General features: G+C 38.1%; 1 protein-coding gene across 1 annotated transcript; it reads left to right on the top strand.

The window, feature by feature from the left end:
- The first annotated feature begins 3589 nt into the window (after nt 1-3589).
- Nucleotides 3590-15265, top strand: Nnp-1 (Ribosomal RNA processing protein 1 homolog Nnp-1). The gene is made up of 12 exons (XM_028309378.1): nt 3590-3858; nt 4153-4232; nt 4608-4757; nt 5492-5591; nt 7535-7626; nt 8516-8619; nt 8939-9014; nt 9334-9428; nt 10426-10578; nt 12140-12297; nt 13358-13479; nt 14572-15265. Exons 1-12 carry the CDS (start codon nt 3657-3659, stop codon nt 15259-15261), a joined length of 2022 nt encoding a protein of 673 aa, XP_028165179.1. The 5' UTR covers nt 3590-3656; the 3' UTR covers nt 15262-15265.
- Nucleotides 15266-16231: the final 966 nt, after the last annotated feature.

The following is a 16231-nucleotide window of genomic DNA, read 5'->3' as shown; positions in this document are numbered from 1 at the left end:
AATTATGTTTGATATAATAAATGTTATGAATTTCTATATCTTTTTCTTATTTACCACTATAGGTGTACCAGAATCTCATGGCAAACAAAAATATTGGAAAAGTGTGTTTTTCATATGGCCATTGTCTATGGCTTTATTGTCACCTGTCAAAGTAAATCAAGAGATCTGTCAGCCGTTGCAGAAATTTTGTAATATCTTTATGCCTTTTTGTTATTTTTGTGAAAAAGACGAAAAAACTCAAGCAAGTCATATTGTTTTCAAAGTGTATTGTAAATAAGGCATAATTCAAAGTCAATCTTTGATTTTAAAGCGCGTCGTTGAGTTGACAGTAAGTTGGAGTGAAATGTTTTGATACTTACCTACATTTAGTTTATTACCTCAGTGGCGTAGCGTGGCTTTTCGCCGCCCGGGGCCGTCTGGAAATCCGCCGCCCTTTATTTTAATTATAAATATTTAAAAGTTTAAATATTATATTGAATGGACTTCAGGTACACTATTCACCTTATTTGTTGAAATTCAAAATAAACTACCACGCACTGCTTCAAAAGGAAAATACATTAAAGAGAAGCAATTGCTTGAAACCCACAGGAAGTTTGATTTTCTTAAATAGCTCAGCTTTATTATAGTTAGGGAGGCGAGGTAGCTAAATGGCGTAATTCAACGGCGCCGTCGAGACCTATCAAAATCGAAAGATAAAATAATTTCGAAAAGAAAAGCTCGTATGGCAAAAACCATTTTAGCGGTGGGTTTGGCGTGTACGGTTTTTCAAAAATGTTAAAAAAAAACAGTTACTTGGGCATTCTCGAGCGCGTCAGATATTCATACTACGTATGCCCCGAGTGCCTCTGATAACAACGGTATACTAATCTGCCGGTTTGCGTGGTGGGGGTAGGCATATAAAGTAGTCAAAATAAAAATAAAAATAAATCGCGCTCGAGCATGCCGGATTAACATTTTTTTTTACAAGTTCGCGACCCGTCCGAAATTAAAAAAGTGGTTTGAAAAATGTATATATGTATCGAAGCTATTTTTTAAAATAATTTGTTTGAATTCATTACATATTTGCAGCAAGTTACAGATTTAATTACTGCTAAAAGTTACCATTTTAGCTAGCTCATTTTGAATTTCGAATTTGCAGAATATAATAAATACACGGTTTTAAAAGTAGCTTAGATATGGCTTTAACTATTTACAAACCACTTTTTTATTTCGGTTTGTAACAAGAGAAATCACGAAAGATTATCTGTGGCGCAAGTTTTAGATGGGTAAGTAAGTAAGCTCCTTAAATATTTTTGTTACTATTACTTAAAAAAATAGATTAAAAATTTACTGTTCGTGCTTTTTTCAAAGCAAAATCTTTTACACAATCGTCGATATCAAATTGTATCTCATTTTCAATTGCCAGTATAGCTAGATTTGTTAGTCTCAACGTAGACATAGTCGACCTTTTTTTTTCTTGTTCATGCAATGTTTTTTTTCTTATCCGCCGCCCCCTTTCATATGCCGCCCGGGGCCATGGCCCCCCCTGCCCCCCCCAAGCTACGCCACTGTATTACCTAACTGCGTCAGAAGGAGGGTTATGTTTATTTTTATATTATTCTTACCTAATAGCTGCTTTATCGGGGTTTTCAGGTGTATTTCATGCATTGGTGCAGAGGAATGGTGAAAATGTTATGACCATGTAAAGAAAATTGAAAAAATTTCATCAAGCAAGTTTGAGTAATTGAAATGCTGAAAAAGCGATTTATATTATATTAATACCTCTTTAACTTGATCATCTATTTGAAGAACAAGAAATGCAAGTGGAGTTCTTAGAATCGTTTTCTAGTTCTGAATGAAGTGATAAGTTATAAGTATGATACTTAATAAAATTATTTACAGTAATATACGGTTTACTTATTTTTCAAGACACGTTCCTATGTTAAAAATCTGATGTATAACAACATTCTTCATACACAAACCTAAAATGTATAGTTCGGCATTCGTACTTCATGTTCATTAATATTAGTCATAAATAAAAATTAAAAAGTATCAAGATCGTTTAATCCAATTTCCCCAGTATTGCACTCAACAAAGTTTATTTTCCCCATTTGCCATGAGATTCTGGTACACCTATACCTATTACATGTTTTTAGACTAGTTTTTTATTCCTTCTGATGCGATATAAATTTTCTTGCTAGGAAACTGAAAACGCCCTTAAGTTTTTGTACCTAAAAATCTTGCTGTGCAGTATACTGTATACTCAAAAACAGTAATATATTTTTGGGAGGGACTTATAAAAATTCCTAACCATTTCGTTCGTTTCAGCCGAAAGACTCCCACTGCAGGCCTCCCCCAAGGTTTCCCACAAAGACCGGTCCTGTAAATCATTTTGATATTGCTAATTTGCTATAAACAAAACTGACACTGCTGACCGAAAATTGCGTATTGATTTTCAGTCAGTATTGATTAATGGGAATAATTAAGCCCGAGTATGACAACACTCAATAAATATAGTGTTAAAGAAAAATAACCTCTATTGCCTTCAGATACGTGTGAACTTCGAAGAATACCAGATTTTTTGACGTTTTAAAATCACACCATAGAGAAAAGTAATACATAGGAAATAGAGAACCCTCTCTGTCAAATTTTTAAGCCTACTAATTGACAGCCTGGTGTTAAATTCCCTGTACTTAACCTACGTACGTAACGCTCACATACATACATAGTACACGCACACATACATACATAAAGTCCACGCACACATACACACAGTTCACGCACACATAGGCCCTCATAACCTTCAAAGAATTATTGTTTTTATGATGTACAATGTAGAATTTTTTCAAATCCATTATTTTGAAAATATTTATCTTTATGGTGTACGTATTGTATTATTTTCAAAACAATGGATTTGGAAAAATTCTACATTGCACATGGAAATGCAAATAAGTAAACAAAAACTTTTGAATTTAATAATTTTACTTTATTTATGAACACACATAATATTATACACCAAAAGCGTCTTTTCGCAAAGTTTTCAACACTAAACACAGAACACAGCACATTGAGAAAACTCAGATCACTTGTGAACATAACAGAAAGTTTCTTCGCGATTCACGAACGAACGAACAAAACTCCGATGAACCAGAACAGCAGCAGGTACGAAGGAATGAACTTGAATTTGACTCGACGACTCTTCAATACTTTAATAGGGCCACAGAAAACTTAAATGATGGCTAAGAAAACAAGAATGCATTTAACATAACAAAAACAACACCGGCCATTTTGGAGGAAAAACAATGTTGCCATATGTTAAATAGTAATATCTACTACTCTATTATGTAAATTATAACAAAAATGTCAATGTTCAGTTTTAAATTAAAACAAATTAATTTCATTTAAAAAAAGTTTTCACATTGTAATTAACAATATTCTCAAATATATTATAATTAAGAAAAAAATGAAAATATGAAGGAAACAGGAGCAGCGACATCTAGAGCGTTTTAGGGTAGTTAAAAAGTATTTGAATTTATTCACCGATGTCGCTGTTTGGAAGCAAGTTTCACTTCGATGACCGTTGTATGGAAGTTTCCACACCCTGAATCACACGTTTTCAACGTTTGACGTTTGTTGGTTTACTGAACTGAAAACACGTTCTGTAAAATCGATTCAAGATGAAAACCGTCAATAAAATAAAAGAAAAGAAGCGTAAATCGCTGAAGAAACCTAAACCGAAGGACAAGAAAGAAAAGGTTTTGATCGTGGCCCAAGAAATTAAGTTTGCCAGGCTGCTTTCTGGAAACGAAAAGAAAACCCGCGATAGAGTGCTGAAAACGTTCAAGAAATGGCTTTTAAATTGTTTTGCTAAAGGATACGGTATGTATATTTATCATTTTAAAGCTTACTTAGTTAATTTTATTAGAATATCAAACAAAAAACTTGCATCGATTGATTGGCGCATAACCTCAAAAGTTTCATGCTTTCCCAACAAAAATGTTGTTTACTACTTACAGAGTCTATAAAATATACTTGGCATTGTAATACCAGTATTTCTAGTATTTTAAAGTATTAAGATAATAACTATTTCTTATTTATGTGAGAGTGCCCACACATAATTATAGTTTTGGATAAAGTATCAGGTTTTTTCTCATCAAATATCTTTTTTTACAGAATTTAAAGAAGATGACTTTATTAGGGTATGGAAGGGGCTGTTTTATGCTGTTTGGATGTCAGACAAACCTTTGGTTCAGGTTAGTAGCCTTCATTTTGTAAAAAATGGTGTATGTAAAACCTTCAAACAAGTTTGTCATTCTTTGAGACCTAAATAATGGATCATTCTTTGAGAGCTAAATGCAAACATACTGGCACAACACTTAATTGCTTAAATAATATAAGCATTGGAAAATATTTACATCAAGACCAAAGAATAATCATAATTTATTAATACTCCATAAGAAGATTCCTTTCCTAGAAATCCTTAAAAAATACCACAAAATAATTTAGACCTGTTTAATAAATAATTCAAGTGCCTGTCTAAAATGATGATTATTATTTGTATTATTCCTGTAAATTAACCTCCAATAACATACTATGAATGAAATGACATTATTAATAATACTTTTCAGGAAGAACTCTGTGAGACCATAGCCAGTATCCTAGACCTGTTTCCTCCGGAGCAGATCAAGCACGCGCTGCTCATGACCAAAGCTGGCTTCAAGGTGTTGGCGACCGAGTGGTACGGCATCGACCAACACCGTATGGACAAGTTCCTGATGGTACGTAAACAATTTTTTTTTCCCTTTTTATATCTGCAATCGACTTAGGTCATAATCAGATGTTTTGTGTAAACAATGGCATATTATATTGAAACAAAGTGCTGCTCCTGTATTTAGTTCACAGCGAAAAGCGGATTGCGAAAAGCGTGTTTTGTTCTGTAATTTAGCTGTAAATATCCACAAAGATAAAATCTTATACTTATTTAAAATCCCGCAAGTGTAAGATCGAAACAAACATGAAATAAAAACTTAAGAAAGACAGCCAGGCGCGGAATACTTCTAAATAATGGTTTTGCTACTAGTTACTGCGGTAGTATTTAATTTAATTATTCTGACACCACTGTTGTAGGTGGCTTTTTATCCGTTGCCATATCTAAAATTTGGCAACCAAGACAACGCGGATTTTGGAGTCTGAAATCCGGACATGTCAATGGGTTTTTTTAAACCTGGACTACAAAGTAATAAAATCTCGCCCGGACGCACCCCGGATGCCCTCTAAACTAGGGCAAATCTGTGGAAATCTGGAGGAATGGCAACCCTAGCTGTAGGCATAAATTGAAGTCCATAATTTAAAAAACCTTTAAATAAAAATAATATCCATACTGGGCCATTTATTGTCCTAAAGCAGTGGTAGGGTTAATACTGGGACGTGTAAAAGTGCTTTTTTAAAGCCTACTTGCATAAATAAATGAGTTTTAGTTTTATACTTACCTTCGCAATCACGTTTGCTGCAGTTAGTCCGCCGCTACCTCCGCGGCAGTCTGCGAATCATTCGGCGAGCCGGCTGGGGCGCAGCGTGCAAACAATACGCTGACATGCTGACCGGCAGCGATGGTGAGTGTAGAAATATATTGCAGGTCACGTCTCACACAATTCACAATTTTAAAACTTAAATTCTCTGTTTTGTCTAATTTTCTGGTTAGCTGGAAGAGAATGCCACATGGCATTAAGCTCGCCTGTTGTACCTCTGTTTTTATGTGTGCAATAAAGATTTTAAATAAATAAATAACCGTCGTAGTTGAATTAACCGTCTTGGCTTACATACTTTCGGTTTGATCCTAATACAAGTTGGTAAAACAAAAGTATTAGATCAAAAACTTTGTTATTTGACTTGTTTGTATGAATAAATATTTTGTAGGTAAGTAAAATTTGTATTTTTTTTGTATTTGTACATCGAACTCATATTTTTTTACGGCAGACGAACTGCATTGCGAGACATTTTTATAAATGTTGTTTTTGTTGGAATAAAATGCAATTTTGCTTGTGTAAAATAAAAACGTTATTACAAAACTGCTTTTTTATACATTTTTTTATGCTGCAACTGTCTTTACGAGGTTTATTTAAGCCAGTGGAATATAAACAATAGTTTCACACGACAACTTCAGTGTTTCAACGTTTTTACGCATTTATCACTCCACTACACTTTAGTTAGAACACACAATAACATCACATTTGTACACTAAAGTTCATTATTAAATTTAAAGCATAAAAACGGATCGTCCATGCTGTTCGTTCAACTACCCTCCTCCTCGGAAATCTTCCGCCAAGTTTCAGCTACCTGTCAAATGTTTTTTTTTAATTGGCTCACGCATGGAATTACGTTAATTGGCCAGTTGCCAAAATGTTGAAAGGCAGTAGTTTAATAAACATTATGTAAAATTAACACGATGGTTTACAATAAATATTTGAGTATTGAGATGAAGACTTAATCGCTATTTTCTTTAATTGTAATTTCTATAAAAAAAGTCATCAAATTCATTTTTTTACATTAACAATGAAAATTACATATTTAGCGTCTTTTTTTCTCAACATGTCGCATTATTGACGCCAAAAATTCGATATACGTATTGTATGTAGTCCAGTCGCGGGCTCTAACTGTATAAATCGTTTCATCCACTCGGCCGCGCCCCAGCAATGTTTGGTCCCGGTCGCGCGGGGTGCGGGGAGTGTGGTCCGAGCAATCCGTAAGGCATTACTGTAGTGTGCGTGTGCACTCATGGATCATTTAGCGTGTACCGATAACACTCAAACATTAGCGGAACAATGGTGGGGCGCGTCTTCGTGGGTGAAACGATCAACAGGGTGGAATTTTGTAATGCCACCTGGAGGGAAAGTACTCTTAATACTGCAGATAGAAAATTTTACTGAAAGAAAACATTCCTTTATTTTTGAAAAGAAAGAAAACTGCATTCATAGACTTTCGAAAAATTTCGAAAATTCACTAACCAAACCATACAATTTTCTGATGAATGATTTCCTTTCATTTGATTTATCAAGTTTGTGAGAGAGATTTCATCCTTATACTTGACCCTAATGATCGATGCAATAAAAATACAGGGTGTAATTTTTAACAGATTTCAGTTGGTTCGATTCCCGGGTGTGGCAAGCAAAATTTTGGAAATCTATGAATGCAGTTCTATTTCTTTTCAAAAATAAAGGAATGTTTTCTTTGAGATTTTTTTTCTATCTAAAGCCTGGTCCGTGAGCACGTAGAATCCCGTCCAATGACCCCAAGCTGCCCATCCTTGTCGCTCGCACGTGATTATGTTGCTGTCGCGCTCGCACACTCACTGCGGGCGCGCGTCGCACAGTTGCGACAGCAATATAATTACGCGCGAGCGACAAGGATGGGCAGCTTGGGGTCATTGGACTGGATTCTACGTGCTCACGAACCAGGCTTTACAATATTAAGAGTACTTTTCTTCCAGGTGGCATTACAAAATTCCACTCTGTATAGCTCGTACTCCATCGACTAAGATGGTACCTCATTTCTCCAGGGCTCCTGTGTCCTCGCACGCCGTTATACGCGCGTAACGCGGGCTCCATGCTGATGCACTTCGTGGACTGCTTCTTGGAGGAGCTGTCTAAGGTGAGCCAACGTATCAATATCAATATCCTTGGACATTTTACACTGCGCTTCTAGTCCCAAACTAAGCAAAGCTTGTTTTTTTTTTTTTATCCACAACGAGGAAGCTCTTGGCCTGTATCTCACCTGATGGTAAGTGATGATCAGGCCGAAGGTGGAAGCGAGCTTCACCCGGAATCCTCAACCACGGAGGAACTGGCTATCTTACCTCTAACTGCCGGAACACAATAATGCTGTTAACATTGTTGTTATGGCGACAGACTTAGGTAAGATGGTGGTAGCTAGCCAGGCGGACTTAGAACAAGCCCTACCACCAACCAAACCGAACAGAAAAATCTGCCCCCACTGGGAATCGAACCCGGGACCTCTGCGTCTGAAGCAGGTGGTCTTACCACTAGACCACAGAGGCGGTTAAACTTGTTGTACTTGTATACAGGGTGTAACGCTAAGCACAGAAGTGTGAAGATGCATAGTAAATACATATATTTAAACTAGGTGGTATCGTCAAATATTTAAACTAGGTGGTAAGTTGTTCAAGCGTTCAGTTGCGATGAGTAGATTTGATCCTGAACCTTTTTTCTAATCCCGGGATTACGGGATCGTATATAGGCAATCCCGGGATAACCCCCAGATAACATGAAATAAAAATCAGCTTTTTCTTTTTGTCTTCGATCAACATTATCGAGTCTATCGAGTCTATCGAGTAATCGCAAAAATTACATCTCGGGAAATAAGAGCGCACTTAAGAAGTGAGTACAAAAATGTTGACAAACATCTTTACACATGTCTGTGATCGGCATTTTCAGTGCCCACAACACTTCGTGTGTTTTTTAATGCTTAAAATTTTTAATGTTTTACCCGTTACTATTACTGATTTTCGTCAATTTTCCAGGTGTCGGAGGGCGAAGTCCCGGGCGCGAGCGTGACGGAATTGCTGCGACCTTTTTGTGGATACATGTGCGCCGGCGATTCACCCGCGCTGTGCGTCGCTTGCAGGTAGCTATTAATTTGTTCACATTTAAAACAGTATCCAAGGATCCAGTTTTTTTTTTAAGATTATTAGCAATTTGTATCGCCCAAATGACTAATAGTCCCGGTAGTCCCTCGTGTTAAGCTAAATAAGCTTGTGTTACGAGTGGGCTCACCACAATAGTCGAGCGGCGGTAGGATTCGAACCCGCGTTCCTCGGATCTCGAGTCGGCCACTCCGACCCCTTCACCGTTCGGCTATCGTGGCTATAAGATTCAATTCTCTTAATGTGTGGCAGTATAATTATTCAAGTATAAAAAATAACACCCTGTATTTGACTTTACAGGCGTCTGTTGACGGAGCTCTTACGACAAACAGAGCAGGGCCTCGCCTACCGCGACAAGACGCGCGCTTGGAAACAGGTACGGACGTTTGATAGAGTCCGGTCGCCGATCACGTAGAATTTTGTCCAATGACCCCAAGCTACCCATCCTTATCGCTCGCGCGTAATTATGTTGCTGTCGCGACTGTGCGACGCGCGCCCGCAGTGAGTGTGCGAGCGCGACAGCAATATAATTACGCGCGAGCGATAAGGATGGGTAGCTTATTGTCATTGGACAAAATTCTACGTGCTCGGCGACCGGACTTTAGTAGGGATTATCTTCCCTTTAAGCTAACGATGTGTACAGTGGTAGTTGAAGTGTGTTATATTTGTAATTAGTAATTAATTACTAATGACAGATGGGCTGTCCCCGCGGCGGGCCCGACGCCCTGCAACTGGACTCGGACGACGAGGCGGAAGAAGAAGAAATAGAAGACGACGATGATGACGATGAGTAAGTGCTTATTTTGTGTTTTATTTTGCACCAGCTTTCCGTCCGCGGATTCGCTTGCGTGGAATTTTGTCTGTCACAAAAAAACTTATCGCGCTCGTCCCTCTGTAAAAAAAAATCTTTCTTCTTCTTTCTTTTCAGCCAAATGACGTCCACTGCTGGACAAAGGCCTCCCCCAAGGTTTTCCACAATGAACGGTCCTGCGCTGCCCGCATCCAGGCTCTTCCCGCGACCTAAAAATCGAAATAAAAACTATCCTATGTCTATGCCAAATTTCAGTGATTAGGCGTGAAAGCGACACAGTTACTTACGCATTTATAATATTAGTAGGGATTTCTTAGGAAAACTTACAGCTAAATGTTACATTAAGCAGTATTTATTTATAATTAAAGTAAAGCCAATTACAAGTTTTCACCTATAGTTATACAATAAATTCTATAAAGAAAAAAAAATGTTTGTTTGTAATGTAACTAATAGACTTAAAAAACTAGACAGATGTCAGAAAATAGGTTAGTGGAGAAAATTTTAATTATTTGTCCGTCAGACAGGTAGTAAGAAAATATTGGACACGTATTTTTTCTTTTCTTTCATAATTAAATAATAACAACGCTACATCGTGTTGAAATGGTGTCACGCGACTTTTCAACACAATATAATACTGCAATTATTCGTTTATAAAAAAATATCTGTCTGACTGAACAAAACAATTTCGATTTCATTACCCAGTCCACATCCAGCGGTTTCAAAATGTTCAATTGGTCTAGTCATTTGGAAGTTATACCTGGAAAATTTTCCAGGAGTTTTGAAAATATAGTAATTATGTTGCTGTCTCGCGACAGCAATATAATTACGCGCGAGCGACAAGGATAGGTAGCTTGGGGTCAATGGACAAAATTCTACGTGCTCAGCGACCAGATTATACTTTCAAAACTCCTGGAAAACTTTCCAGAGACCGGGCTTAGTTAAAATATACAGATTAATAATTCATCCCGTTTCCCAGCGTGCCAACAGCCTTGGACCCGCGTGCAGGACGTGTTGACGTCATCCTGCATCCAGTTTCAGTTGACGCCAGTGGTATAGCGCGCACATTGAAAGGCCTGCTCGCTACTGCTGGATCTAAAGCGCATAAGCGGACGAAGATATGCTTGCAACGGTGAGTAACTCATAAAAAAAACTGTCTTAAAACTCATTTATTTTGCAAATAGACTTTTAAAAAGCACTTTTACACGTCCCAGATGTATTTCCTCCGCCATTTTCCGCAGTTTGGCACCTCACGTCACATCATTTTACCGAAGTCAGCTCTATAGCTTCGGCTCAGTGCCGATCACTGACGTTTGTCAACAAAATGGTGCTTGACTCTTGAGACAGGCTAAATTACACCATATTGTTAATGACATTGAGCATATTTTTTTTTAAATACTTTCGCGGAGTAACTTCTGTACGTAGTACTTATTATTATTCTGTGCTATTACTACCTAGTCTCATGGGATTATCTAGTTTGTAACTCACTAAGGGGGAGGGGGGTTAGTATAAAAGGAGGTGGGAGACAGGCTTCCTCAAAAGGGGGAAAAGAATCTTGGACGGGGGGAGTGACCCAGTAGTAGGGTAGACAAAACTACAGGCTAGAGGGGACAATAGTGACTAACGCCTGTATTCACAAACGGTGCTTGCTTATGAAACAGCAAATAGAACGCACAGCATTGAATAGAGTTCTGTGGTTGGTTCGTTTCAAAATCAAATATATTTTCTTCAATTTTGACTGCAAGTGGCACTTACGAAAGTCAAAATACAGTATAAAAATAAGGTAGCCTTTAAGGGGCATTTTACATGTCTCCTTATCTTTTTGTTTGTCACCCTGTGCGTCCACGCGCACTGTGAGACCTCATAGTAATGTTTGTAAACACGGGCGTTAGTCATATTACACCCAGTCCCGGTGGACTCTAGTAGTATAGCGCGCACGTTGAAAGGCCTGCTCGCTACCGCTGGCTCTAAAGCGCATAAGCGGACGAAGATATTATGCTTGCAGAGGTTAGTAATTGATCTCATGGAGTTACTTACGTTTGTAGCTCAGAAAAGGGGGTAAGTAAGCTAGTCCATTAAGTGGTAGGCTAGTCCATTAAGGAAGCAAGCTAGCTCATTATGGGGGCAGGCTAGTCCATTAAGGGGGTAGGTAAGTCCATCAAGAGGGTTAGGCTGGTCCATTAAGTGGTAGGCTGGTCCATTAAGTGGTAGGCTAGTCCATTAAGGGGTTATACTAGTCCATTAAGAGGGTAGGCTAGTCCATTAAGAGGGTTATGCTGGTCCATTAAGGGGTTATACTAGTCCATTAAGAGGGTAGGCTAGTCCATTAAGAGGGTTATGCTGGTCCATTAAGGGGTTATACTAGTCCATTAAGAGGGTAGGCTAGTCCATTAAGGGGCTAGGCTAAAGGGAGGGGGGCAAGCGGGCCAAAAGGGGTAAGGCATGGTCTAGAGGGGGAGGGAATTGACTGATACGATATGGGAAGAGGGCAGATTAGTTTCTTTAGGCAGACTCCCAGGGTACACTACGAATATAAGTCATATTACACCCTGTCCCGATGGGGCAGCAAGGTTCTAGAGAGACGTCCACCCACTCATAAAGGACGCAGACCGCTGATAAGCGATCATTATGGAAATCATAGACGTCCTATGCCTGAAAAAAATATATAAATGTAAACACTTTAATCGTTACAGATTCGAGCAACTAGCCAAAGACGAGTACCCGTTGAAAGTGGAAGACGTGTATGGATCCGACGACGAAGAGAAGAAACCCAAAGCGGCGCACGCGGCGAAGGAACTCAAAGCGCTGGAGAAAAAACTCGTGGCTGCTTCAGACGAGCTGGCGTTGAGAGGTGAGAATAATACGTAGAATAGAAGATGAAAGAAATATGCATTAAATATCCAGACACTACTAAAGTCCGGTCGCCGAGCAGACAGAATTTCGTCCAATGACCCCAAGCTACCCATCCTTGTCGCTCGCGCATAATGGGGATGTTGCCTGGGTCAAAAATCAAGAGTTTTAATTAGTCCGTCAGTTAACTTATCAAAAAATACTCTACACGTATTTTTCACTTTTTCAAACTAATGAAAATTTAAAGAGATAAAGCACGCCAAAGTTCATAAGAAGAGGCCCGTGACGTCAACGCTTGCTCAAAAATGCCGCACGTTGTGACGTCGTGCGCAACTTCAACGCACCATAACTATGTAATTATTTGTTAGATTGACAAATAAAAATATATGTGTCCAATATTTTTTGATATTAAACATTACGGACTAAAAAAAATTTTTTAGGCAACTAGCCTATTATATTGCTGTCGCGACTGTGCGACGGGCGCCCGCAGTGAGTGTGCGAGCGCGACAGCAACATAATTACGCGACAGCGATAAGGATGGGTAGCTTGGGGTCATTGGACGAAATTCTATCAGCTCGGCGACCGAACTTTAAACCAAAATTAGTCAAATTGATCCAGCCGTTCTCGAGTTTTAGCGAGACTATTGAACAGCAATTGACACAAAGCTGACCCAGCGAACTTCGTACCGCCTATGTTCATCAGAATTATAAAGTTAGAATTAAGAGTAATTTATATTATTAAGGCCCGATTCGATCAAACTTTTATCCAAGAATAACTCCTGGTGTTTGGCCGAATCCTTGTTTGGTGGATTCGGCTTGACCGCCAACACAAACTCAACAAGTGAAGGTAAAGTTTGTCTTGAGGGAAAGTTGAACTGTCATTAAGTTAAGGTTCGATTTCTTTTTGGAAAGGGTAGTTGTAAATAAGTTACTTTTCATATTCCATTTCAATTAAAATAGTAAGACACGCGTCTTAATGCGATGTTTATTAATGAGTTACGTTAAGACCCGTGTCTTACTATTTTAAGGGTAGTTGTAAATAAGTTACCTTTCGTATTCCAGGGCTGAGTCGCAAGCACCGCAAGCGAGTGTTGGCCAAAAGTCGCTCCGGAGTTGCGCTGGTGTCTGACACCACGCCCGCCGCCCCTTTGATGTCTGACACCGACCGCGATGTCACGTCCACGGTAAGTACACGACACCAGGCCTGTTCATCTCCCCGAGTTTACATCGAAAACAAAACACGCATGATGGTTCACCTACAGGATACTATTCGACAAGGCCTCACATACGAGCGAACATTGACTCACGCACGCGTATTCTTGTGTATGATGGAAGAAAATAAAGAAAATGGTGTACTAAATACTGTACAGTATTTAACTGCCTAAATAATAATAAAAACAGAATGTACTTTTTTAAGTTGCCTCAAGACACTGAGAGGTAAATAAGTAGTTACTATTATTCATGATAATTCATGCTAAATCATGTATTTCCTCCGCCATTTTCCGCAGTTTGGCACCTCACGTCACATCATTTTACCGAAGTCAGCCCTATAGCTTCGGCGCAGTGCCGACCACTGACGTTTGTCAACAAAATGGTGCTTGACTCTTGAGACAGGCTAAATTACACCATATTGTTAATGACAATGAGTATACAATTTTTTTAAATACCTTCGCGAAGTAAAAATTCTGTACGTAGTACTTATTATTATTCTGTGACGACACATAGTGACGTAACTATATCATGGCAAATTCTGTGTCCTTGCCCTTGGCGTATCTAGGGTTATTTTTCAGCTAGAGACCAGACCATGGTGGTCAGTTGTGCACATATTTGATGTACTTGAATTTGGTTATTCTTACCGTTAGATAATTCCTGGCAATAAGTGGTGACTGAGTTTGTTCCGGCGTTTCTTCTCAGCACTTGCCATATGTTTGTCTCGAAGCGCTGGTAGGGCCCAAAAGATAAGGAGACACGTAAAGTGCCCCATAAGGGCTACCTTTTTTATTTACCTACTGTATTTTGACGTTCATAAGTGCCACTAGGCTATTAAGGCGACAACCACAGATTAAAGAGCAACTATAGACATTTTTTTTACCACAGACAATAATAGAACAGCCATGTTCATCAGAATAATGTAGGATTCTAATGAATTATAGCAATAAACGTTTTTTTACTATTTATTTATTTTATGGTGATTTATTATTTAAAAACAGTCCCGTAGTTTCGGAGCCTGTTAATTAGAAACGTACAAGTAAAATAACCTCGAATATTGTTCACAGAATGGTGACTGGGCAGTCCAAGCGACAGAGAAAAAAGCTAAAAAACACAAACTGAATACGTCCAACAAGGAAAACGTTCACAAGGACAGAAACGCGAAGAAACCCAAACATACTGACACGCGAAAAGAAAGTAAAAAAGAGAAGCAGCAAAAACATGCTAGCAAACAGAAATTAGAGATAACACCTTTAAAAAATGGAATAAAACATGGAAACAAAGAAAAAATGGAGTCAATACCTGTGAAAAGTGAAACAAAACATGAAAACAAACGAAAAACAGAGGCAGTGCCTGTAAAAAATGAAAAGCATGCAAGCAAACAGAAAATAGAGGTAACACCTGTAAAAACTGAAACAAAAAATGAAAAAAATCACAAAAATGATAAACAATTTAAGCTCCCAAGAAAAACAAGCGACGTTTCGAAGAAGACTTTAGAAGTTTCAACAAATAAACAATTAAAACTATCAAAAAAGACAAATGAAGTGACTCAGAAGAAGTCATTTGAAACGCCTAAGAAGGTCAAGTTTGTACTTAAGAATAATTCCATGCAAGGAACCATAGACTACTACAAAAGCGTGAGACAAAGTCCGAATATTCCTTACGATGGAAGCAAAAAACCTACAAAAACAAACTTGAAACCGTCGACACCTTCTCCGTTGAACCCGTTCGCGAAAAAGAAGCTGAGACTCAAATGAAAAAGATTAAAAAATACCATAGACAATGTAAATTCGCTGCGAAGCGAACGATCGCTTCTCGGTCGCTAAAATTTAGAAATGACGTGTCATTTGACATATTTCGTTCTACAAAAAAGTTCTGGGGTTTTTAGTTTCAATATTCTGCATTCTATGATCGATTCTTACTAAAGTACGGCCAACTAGCAGCGATACAAAACGTCGATTCGACTGTTGAACTGACAATCTATTCTGTCTCTTCCCATCTTGTGTATTTGTCGTAATGTCTCGTTCTCCCGCCAAAATATGTCAAAGTCAAACCCCTGCTATTCCAAATGACCATGACATTGGGTTTGTTTACATTTGGTATCGCTTCTCGCTGGCCGTACTTTAGTCTAGCACGGTCAGTGCCTGAGGTATGTGAGTGAGCGACACGAGGGAGTTATTTTGTGACAGTCAAACGTCAGCGAGATTTCAAATGTGTATGCCCTGTGACGTCATAAATATTTTATGTCAATTTCACCCCTATCTTATCTCAGGCACTGACTGATTTAAGACCTAAACCCTTAAAAGGTCTACTTTTTAAATCTGTTTTCTCTAAAATATTATTTCTAATCCCATAGGATTTGCAGTTTTATGACAGTTTCTCAAAGGAGACCGAAGCAGTTGCTATATGCAATACCACTGTTTTTATATAAAGTGTTTATTTATATGAATAACGGGTATAAATAATTATAATAATTAAATGTCCTCTTCAAAGTTACGTAGGATATTTTATAATTTTAGGTAATTTAAAGTAAAAATCTCGGACACACACTCCATGAAGTTAAACGTAATTTGTAAGTGGTAAAACGCCATCTTGTATTTTATTAAATCAATTAAAGAAATTGTAGATTAGTTTTGACGTGGTCATACAATGTTTTACGTTAAGTTTTGTTATGTAATAGATTTGTATATTAAGTACATATTTCATTAATAAATGATAATGAAATTG

This window comes from Ostrinia furnacalis, unplaced genomic scaffold (assembly GCF_004193835.3).
Source record: "Ostrinia furnacalis isolate ACB-3 unplaced genomic scaffold, ASM419383v2 OfSCF2709, whole genome shotgun sequence".
Lineage (NCBI taxonomy): Eukaryota > Metazoa > Arthropoda > Insecta > Lepidoptera > Crambidae > Ostrinia > Ostrinia furnacalis.
This window is presented reverse-complemented; position numbering and strand designations above follow the sequence as displayed.